This window comes from Pavona decussata, unplaced genomic scaffold (assembly GCF_977016875.1).
Source record: "Pavona decussata unplaced genomic scaffold, jaPavDecu1.1 SCAFFOLD_272, whole genome shotgun sequence".
NCBI lineage: Eukaryota > Metazoa > Cnidaria > Anthozoa > Scleractinia > Agariciidae > Pavona > Pavona decussata.
Genome location: NW_028145674.1, coordinates 1,569,021 through 1,578,470, shown reverse-complemented (window position 1 = coordinate 1,578,470; position 9,450 = coordinate 1,569,021). Strand labels below are relative to the sequence as shown.

Sequence of the window (9,450 nt, the reverse complement as noted above, 5' to 3'; positions counted from 1 at the left end):
ACGTCGTTTAGGCGTGGAACGTAAGATGGCGTTCTTGGCGTTATGAACAAATCTTGTTCTTCGTCCTCTCTTTCTTCCTCGCTGTAGTTATTTTCCACTGCCGCGAGCGGGAGGGGCTCCATTAAGCTTTTCACCAGGTTTTCGTCTTCTTCTGTAAGAAGGCCAAGCATTCTGCAAACTCGCTTCCGTTCAGCCAACGCTTCCTTAGACCGGAGGGTGCCGAGGTTACTGTGGTAGTTTTTGAGCTTGTCCTGCAGCACTTCGAGGTGGGCATTAATAGACGCTCTCCTGTTCCCATCGAGGTTGCCATGAAGAAGCCTAACGCAATCGTGCAACTCTCGCTCGGTCCTAAGGAGCCAGGAACCTTCAAACACTCGAGCTGCCTTCTCGCGGCGCTGTTCTTCCTCCTTCGCTCTCTCATCTCTACAGTAGTTGTCTACTTCCCTCTGAAGTGGGCTTGGCATCTCTTCATCTGGATCAAGTGGCAACATCTCCACGCTCTCCACACTTATTCCCTTGTCTAGCAAGGCTTGTTTTTTCATTTCGTACTGCTGTCGTCTTCTGTCTTCTCGCATTGCTCGCTTCCTCTGTTCTTCTTTGAGTATGTGTTCAAGCTGTCTGCGTTGTAAACTGCCCGGATGTGATCGGCCCACGGAATCCCTCAATGCATCCAAGACGTCGTCGGACATGGAAGCACTTTCACGGTCTTGTGGAACATTCGTGACTGCGCTAGAAGTGGTCTCCTCGACGAGGGAACTGGCCAGCGTGAGACATCTGAGTTCCTCTTTTTCCTTGTCTTGCAGGATTCCTTCTTCATCGTCACTGTCTGTGTCGTCTTCGTCACTTTCATCGCTCTCGCTGTCGCCTTGACAGTCTTTTGCCTTTTCCGTGGCCCAAACCACGCAATCCATAGCGTGTTTCTATAGCCATGCTGCGGCGCTCTTCTTAGGATTTGGAAGGGTCTTGAATACATAAGTGCGCAGTCGTTTCTCCATTGCTGGTTGGTGTGTTGGACCAAACTGCAGCTTACGCTGGGCGGTGATTATCATGGGGCACTTGTTGAGAAAAGCCTTTGCGGTCTGGTACTTTACATCATGTGCAGAGTATCCTCCTTGCGTCAAGACCTTCCAATCGGCAATGTCCAGGGCGCTCTCACTGGCTTCATCAATGAAGATCACTTCAGTAAATGGTGTGATCATCGCTTTATTAAAGGCTCTTTGTTTGGTCACTGTTGCTATATTGCCATGGTGTATCGGAAAGAACAAACTTGTCTTGCCACTGTTTGCTTCGCCCACAAGGCACGGTACCTTGTCTTTGTGTTGCTTCTTGTTATAGTTCAGAAGCTTCAGAAAATCGTCACAAAAGTGGGCCACCTCGTCTGGGGACAAACTGTTTTCCAGGATCTCTTTGCAGTACTTAGGATCAGGATCATTTGTGGAATCGTACGCGCAAAACGCCCTGGGCGATATTTTTCCAATGTCGTTGGCGTTAATTGGACTCTGTACAAACGCACGCTTCTTTATGGACCAGCAAATACCGCCATTAACTTCAATGAGATCGTAGTCGATCATCAAAGGTTGGAACAGCTCACAATGAGGATCTGATAGAAGCTCAATCACCTTTTTCATCTCTCGTATGAGCCTCGACTTGAAGTGATCGTTCGTCGCGATAGTGTTGATGAATTGTCTGGCCTCGCACTTAAATGAGTAAGTGTACTTTGCTTTTGGGTCGCGCTTGTAGATCTTGCCTCGGTAACTGGCATATTCAAGTTGCTGCATTGCGATTGTTATGTCGTTTACTAAGATGGTCAGCTTGTCAGAAAGTCTTTTCTCACCCGTCATCTTCGTTGTATTGGAGCTGTTGAAACCAAACTTATCGATCTGTAGTTTGGCTTCAATCATCTTCTCTAGTGCCTTTGTCAGAGATTGCTGGAAGGTAGGGTTGAGGAGTGTAACGCGCACGACGTTTTCTCTTCCACAGTCCTCTAGCTCTTGAGAAGACAGAGGAGACATGCCTCTAAGACTTTGGTACTCTTCATGAAAGCTGTACTGGTAGGACGTTGTTACAAGGTCCTGCATGAAGGGGTTCTTGTGGTCTTTTAACGTTTTGTAGAGTTCCTTGATAGCCATGCACACTTTTCCGTCTTGAAACTGTACCTGAAAAAAAAGGAAATTATGAGTATCGTGCTTAAATTGTGCTCGTCCAGTGCGTGTCATTGCATTTATCGTTAGTACATGTGATACCTGATTAGCTGTGACTGCAACTCCACATTTCAGCAGTGCCCTATGGACGATGAGAGGATTTGCCGGAGCACCATTAGGCGTGGTTAGTGCTAACCAATAGTTAATTGCAGGCCAAAGCGATTTGTTGACAAGTGTTGGGTTGCCATTAATCATTTGCTCAGATTGTGTGCTTGGTACAGGACTATTTTCTCCATCGTCATCGCTGTCATCACTTTCTTCTATACTTCCCTTCTTTTTCTCTTGTGTAGCTATGGCACTGAAGAAAAATGCCGCGTTTGGTATACCTGAGAAAATTCAATGAAAACTGTTTTTCAAGGTCATGAAGCTTAGTTTGAAGAGAAAAGCAACCAGGAGCTGAGTCGAACCTGAGATTTCTCTATCGCACAAATCCCGCTTGTGGCAGATGCTATTCCAAGATGTGAGAAGGTCTTTTTCCTTCACATTAAATACGCATTTTGCACTGATAACGCTGCACTGACCGGCAACAACGGGACTCATGTAACATAAGGCGGCTCCTCGAATGGCCTCGCTGTTTAACTGTTTACTTGGCTGTTGTGCTCGCCGCATCCTCAACCTATTGACAGTGGACAGAAATGAAGCCCAAGCTTGCTTCTTATATAGACCACTAGTACTTGCCAGGTGGCTATGAATATATGAATTTCACGAAGTGATGCATATTTCTGCCTTAAAAGGAGCGCATCTCTATTTTAAACACCTTCTCTGCTTTAGAGGTCCTGACGTACTGTTTCTTCCACTATGATAAGCTAATAACAATATTATGCCTTGCAACTTGCTGCCACTTGTTGCAGTAATTTTCTAAAGTGGGTAGATTTTGGTGTTGATTCTTAGTCCCAGAGCAATTGTTAATTTTGACAGCTTCTAGTTTTTGCGTGTTTTTTAATGCTTCTCGATGCTTCTATTTTTTTTTTATTAAAAATGCTTCACAATGTATGTGCAAACTTGTGAAAAGGTAGACGTGATGATTAGAATTAAAAACTACTCGCCAGTGTCGTGTCTTCCTTGGTTATGTTACCAGAAGGAATCGAAAACAATTAGAAAACTAATTACAATATTATGCCTTGCAACTTGCCTCCACTTGTTGCAGTCATTTTCTAAAGTGGGCAGATTTTGGTGTTGATTCTTTGTTCCAGAGCAATTGTTAATTTTGACAGCTTCTAGTATTTGCGTGTTTTTAAATGCTTCTCTTTTTTTATTAAAATGCTTCACAATGTATGTGCAAACTTGTGAAAAGGTAGACTTGATGATTAGACTTGAAAACTACTCGCAAAGTGTCGTGTCTTCCTTGATTATGTTACCAGAAGAAATCGAAAACAATTAGATACAAAGCAGCGCAAAAGAAACTTCGACAACCCAATAAACTTGATATTGCATACATTGTCTTGTAAAATCCATGTCAGTAATCACAAAATTGCATGTTGGGTTAAATCTGATCATTGGTTATTCATATTCCCGTTAAATCCTTGAGAACCACGTCTTCCGCCTCAATAGTAGAAGTTTGTGTTGCTTATAATATATTACACCTAATCCATTGCATGACACTGCAAGTTTGCAGGTAAGACAAACTTTTAATATATAGGCGGAAGATTAGGATTTCAGGGAATTAACGGGGACATGAATCTATAATCATGTTACTGCTTTATATTACTGTAAGTATATACATATAAAATAAATTCAATAATATACTTACAGTAAACATGAGAAGCAAATCATTGGTTATTCATATTCCCGTTAAATCCTTGAGAACCACGTCTTCCGCCTCAATAGTAGAAGTTTGTCTTGCTTTTAATATATTACACATAATCCACTGCATGACACTGCAAGTTTGCAGGTCAGACAAACTTATAACATACAGGCGGAAGATTAGGATTTCAGGGAATTAACGGAGACATGAATCGATAATCATGTTACTGCTTTATATTACTGTAAGTATATACATATAAAATAAATTCAATAATATACTTACAGTAAACATGAGAAGCAAATCATTGGTTATTCATATTCCCGTTAAATCCTTGAGAACCACGTCTTCCGCCTCAATAGTAGAAGTTTGTCTTGCTTTTAATATATTACACATAATCCACTGCATGACACTGCAAGTTTGCAGGTCAGACAAACTTATAACATACAGGCGGAAGATTAGGATTTCAGGGAATTAACGGAGACATGAATCGATAATCATGTTACTGCTTTATATTACTGTAAGTATATACATATAAAATAAATTCAATAATATACTTACAGTAAACATGAGAAGTAAATCATTGGTTATTCATATTTCCGTTAAATCCTTGAGAACCACGTCTTCCGCTTTAATAGTAGAAGTTTGTCTTGCTTATAATATATTACACATAATCCATTGCATGACAATAATATACTTGCAGGTAAGACAAACTTTTAATATATAGGCGGAAGATTTGGATCTCAAGGATTTGACGGAAACTATAATGTAACATCATGTAGCTGACTTTTAGTGTAAGCAAACCTCTACTCATTTTTGTCGGAAGACATGTATTTCATGGATTTAGCGGGGGAATCTTAGATTCGTTTTATAACTATAAGGACTAGTATGATCATAAAAGTTCATGTATTAAGGGCCGAAACAACATCGGGTTTGGTGAGGGCTTGACGCCCTTCCACTGAATACGAGGCCTGACTTGATAATTTTTTAGCGTGATAGGTCTGTGCAGTGCACTGATTTCTTAGGAAAATTACTGTAGAGCGGTAGAAAGGAACAAAGAGGGCCCATGTTTAAGCGTTCCATGGTTCATGACAGTGTGCTTTCAAATGTGCTTGAAGATTCTTTTCTTTTTAGCCAAAAAACACCTTGCAGTTTTATTAGTTTATTTTTGTCATGTCGAGAATGGATCGTACAGAAAGAAACACAAACCATCGTTGTAACTATTATCTGGTGAGGAACCAGGAAGTTTGGGAAACGATCTTCTTCTTTTTCTTCTTCTTCTTCTTCTTCTTCTTCTTCTTCTTCTTCTTCTTCTTCTTCTTCTTCTTCTTCTTCTTCTTCTTCTTCTTCTTCTTCTTCTTCTTCTTCTTCGTCTTCTTCTTCTTCTTCTTCTTCTTCTTCTTCTTCTTCTTCTTCTTCTTCTTCTTCTTCTTCTTCTTCTTCTTCTTCTTCTTCTTCTTCTTCTTCTTCTTCCTCTTCTTCTTCTTCTTCTTCTTCTTCTTCTTCTTGGAAACCAGTATTATGAAAACATTTGGCATTAAGCTATGAAAAACCACTGTATAACCACGACGTTTTCATTTGTTTTGAGCGGTAGCCTATTCGAAGCATAAAATTATTGCATGTGACAGTTTTATTTACCACTTTGAAACCTTTTGTGTTTCTAGATGATTATTCCTGGTTCTTGGATCCTGTCGTTAATTATGTGCACCCCACACTTCCTCAAAACTGATTTTGACACGAAACTCGCTAACTACCAGTGCCATTACGAATGGCCTGAACAATGGATGAACATGGCTTACACTTGGGCAACAAATGCTTTTGTTCTCCTTTCCATTGTGCTGATGGCTGGGTTATACGCCAGAATTGTTTACACTTTGTGGTTCAAGCGTGATGATGATTACAAACTCACTTATCAACAACAGGTATGTGATTCCCTTATTTCATTGGGGTTCAATGTGCTCCGTATTTGAATGTCACTTCGAATCTTATTGCGTGGTTTGCTACGAAAACACAGGCACGACACCTCTGTAAGACTGAACCGCAAGGTCATTAATCTCTCGTTAAGTAGGGCACCCATTTGGCACACAAACCAAGCTATTTTGTCGGCTAGATGTTATTTATCTCTATTCTAACCAATAAAGAGAAATATGGGCCAAAGGTTGCGGCTGTATTCCATGTCTTCCTACAAAATCAATGCGAGGTTATTTTGGGAAAGCAATGATGCAATTATGTGTCTGATACATAAGCTGATTAGAGATTAGTGAGTAATCTAACCTTCATTTTATTTTTCGCGTCACTGTCAGTGAACACACATGTACCCAAGCATCAACACGATGGCAAGTGTTGCCAATGTCTTGAACCTCGACATCCCTTTTTGAGATTACTATTAAAGCTCTATTATTCCTGGGGTCTGCATATTTTAAGGCCTCAAATTAAAAAGGGGTTTTCTGAAAAAAAGCAGTAATGTGTCGTGTATCACATTGTTATTCCTACCTTAGAAAAAATAATAGTTCTGCAGATTGGAGATCAAGTTTTCCTTAAGATAATCTGATCGACGTTTTGCCCAATGGTACGTCTGGAGCGACGGGCTTCCATGGTTATTATTTTTTTCTTCATGCATTCTTAATCCGCAATATTTTATTATCGGTTAAGGTACTAGAATAAAGCTCATCTCGGTTCCAAAGAATAACGCCATCCTTTTGACGTGCTCCAAGCATTTTGCCACCGTTTTAAGTAACTAACTGTGGCATGGCCAACAGTTACGTATGAAGGACTAAAATTCAACTGAAGAAAACATTGTTGCAAAAGAAAGCAGAGGTCTTTCTCCGAGTAAAGGTTTTCCTCTTTTTCTATAAGCCTACCGAGATTTCAGCACATTTTATTCAGTTTAATATACGTCTCTGTGCTCATGATAATGTTTAGTATTATTTCTCCTAAAGACGTTTAGACTATTTCTAAAACGAAAGATTTCAGTCTTACTATACTCTGCTTGTGACTTCTTTTTATTCGCAGAGTGTGTTAAAATTACAGAAGCGAGTCACCTTGATGGTTTTGACAGTCAGCGCCATTTATGGAATCTGCTGGGGGAGCGACGTAATAACCCATTTGTTATGGGATTATGGCTCCTACGATCTCGGTTCTGCTGCATTTCCAATTGTTCACACCATGATCATGTTCAACACGGCTGTCAATCCGTTTGCATACGCACGTCTTATAAACCATCGATTTAGAAAGAAGATGAAGGGCATGATATGCTGCAGCGGTTCGAGTCCACCAGCTGCCCTGGAACCACAGCCTAAAGAGATGAACGACTGCAGCACCCAGCAGAACGACACAGCGGGACCAAGTTCCAAAGCGTGATATATCAGGAGCGTATCCACAAAGTCCAGAAAGAGGGGGCCGAAGAAATTGTAGCGAGGGCGCAACTCCCCAAATGTGTTAATGATATAATAATAAAACTATTATTTACCCTCGGCAGTGTTTATAGCACAAGTGCCAGTGGGGCCGAGCATTAAACTTCACAAAGCAAAAATTTCAATTGAAAATAACAAGGTTAAAAAATCGCAACTGGCCGGAGGCAGACCAGCTGGCTATTTACCAGCGCGGCCGAGGAGTTGAACTCGGGGCTACCGAGAAACAACTCCAGCTGGTGGTCAGAGCGGGACTTCAACCCGGGACCTCCGGATTCAGTTCAAGTCCGGCGCCCTAACCACTCTACCATGCTGCCTCCAGTTATCAGAGCACGAAGGAAAAAGAAGAACTTAGATAAATGCGTCAAGTATAATAACAACGAACTCTATGGCTATCAAAAGACGATTAATAGATTCAGCTACCTGCGGTGTATTGTATTCTTAATTTACATATCCAATGATTTTTCTCTCTTATTGTTGTTGTCGTCGTTTTATTTTTTAGAGGACAAGGAGTAGCAAAAACAGTCTTGCCCAGTAGCTAAATATAGACGCGTCCAAATAGAACTCAGTTGCTCTTGTACCCACTTATTCGTGTGATTAGGTACTTGTATATTTGGGACAAAATAATGAAAAAATGAAAACTAGACGAGCAGCAACACCTGTCGAACAAATTAATGTGTTTTGAATTTTACGTTAGAAATTGTATAGTGGATGAAAAGCATTTCATGCTGGATTTTTCGATAAACAGGTCATGTAATTTAATGGAACACATTGGTGTTATTAGCACTGACGATTGCTTTATGACTTATAGGTGATCCTGACAATAAACTTTATCTGTTACAGGCGGAAATTCATAATAACGGTAACATTATAGGCAAATAAGTGTACTTGGTGCTTAGAAAAAGGAAAAAGATTCTAAGGTACTAGTTTGCGTAGTGATTCTTTTTTTTTAATTTAGCATATGTAATTTATTATTATTATTATTTCAAAACCTCTGTTGTAACAAGAGCAATGCTTTCCTTTGAAGAGAAGAGTTATAATAAAGATATACTGCTCTGTTACCTTTACTCGCTTACTCACCGATCCACTCACTACTAAAAGCCTTTCTCCAGATGGATTACAGCAATCGATTTGTGTTCGATTAAAAACTGCCTCATATAGGAATGGAAACTCAAGTTATGTACTACTAAACGGTATATGCTAAGAAACGGGAACGGTAAAAAAAAGATGAAGATGAAACTTTAAATCTTGCTCATTGACAAACGACACATTCAGGTTAACTTAAGAAATGATTTCCTCAGGTCGTAATACCTACGAATTTCATTTGAAGTCTGAAGAAAGAAAGCTTATAAAGTTTTGTCAGAATTGAAAATAATTTCAACGGGTTTTCTATGATTGACATCCACCAAAAAGCACCTTTATCCGACTTTTGTGAAGGCGATAGGTCGCGTGTTATTGGTAACCGCTGTAAACAAGGACATCTTAAAAATTCTGAAGTCTGTAGCATCATAGTTAGTGGCGTAGGGAACACAAGGATTATGACACGCAATGCGAAATTATCAGACTCCTAAAGCGAAAACTTGAGTTTAAGTTTTCAGTTTAAGCCAACATTAGAATACGTTTCAACCATCTGGGATTCTTTCAAAAGAACTTTAGGCTGTTTTTTTGTGAAAAGTACTATGGGTCATGCGGGACTATAAGCTTGACTATAAGGCCATTTTGTCGCGGATTATTCTGAAAAGTTTATCACGCTTGTCATGCTAAAAAAAAAACGCACAGGAAAGCTCCAGGGCCAAAACGTTTAGCAAAGTTTCCATAAGATTAAAAGCTTTTGAAGTTTAGGACAGACAAAAAACTGTAAAAGCGAGCTGAGAAGACATTGACGTCCTCCTATATTATTTATTGGAAAGCCACTTACTGTGGACGGTACTAGAAAAAAATAATAAACTTGAATAGATGACATGAATGGCCCGTCAAAGTCCCCTGTCAATGAACAATGGGAGAAAACCCCAACCACATTGTCCAAATATCACGAAAAACAAAACTCTAGGCCAATGTAAAAAACGATGTTTACACAATTTTATTTTTAGGTTTAATG

General features: G+C 39.9%; 2 protein-coding genes across 2 annotated transcripts; one reads left to right on the top strand and one right to left on the bottom strand.

The window, feature by feature from the left end:
* Positions 1-920: 920 nt before the first annotated feature.
* On the bottom strand, positions 921-3,811 carry LOC146455662 (uncharacterized). Its single transcript, XM_085094083.1, has one exon. It carries the CDS (start codon positions 2,394-2,396, stop codon positions 921-923), a length of 1,476 nt encoding a protein of 491 aa, XP_084950209.1. The 5' UTR covers positions 2,397-3,811.
* A 1,313-nt stretch (positions 3,812-5,124) lies between these two features.
* LOC146455661 (pyroglutamylated RF-amide peptide receptor-like) lies at positions 5,125-7,302 on the top strand. The gene is made up of 3 exons (XM_085094082.1): positions 5,125-5,172; positions 5,607-5,864; positions 6,955-7,302. Exons 1-3 carry the CDS (start codon positions 5,125-5,127, stop codon positions 7,300-7,302), a joined length of 654 nt encoding a protein of 217 aa, XP_084950208.1.
* The last annotated feature ends 2,148 nt before the right edge of the window (positions 7,303-9,450 follow it).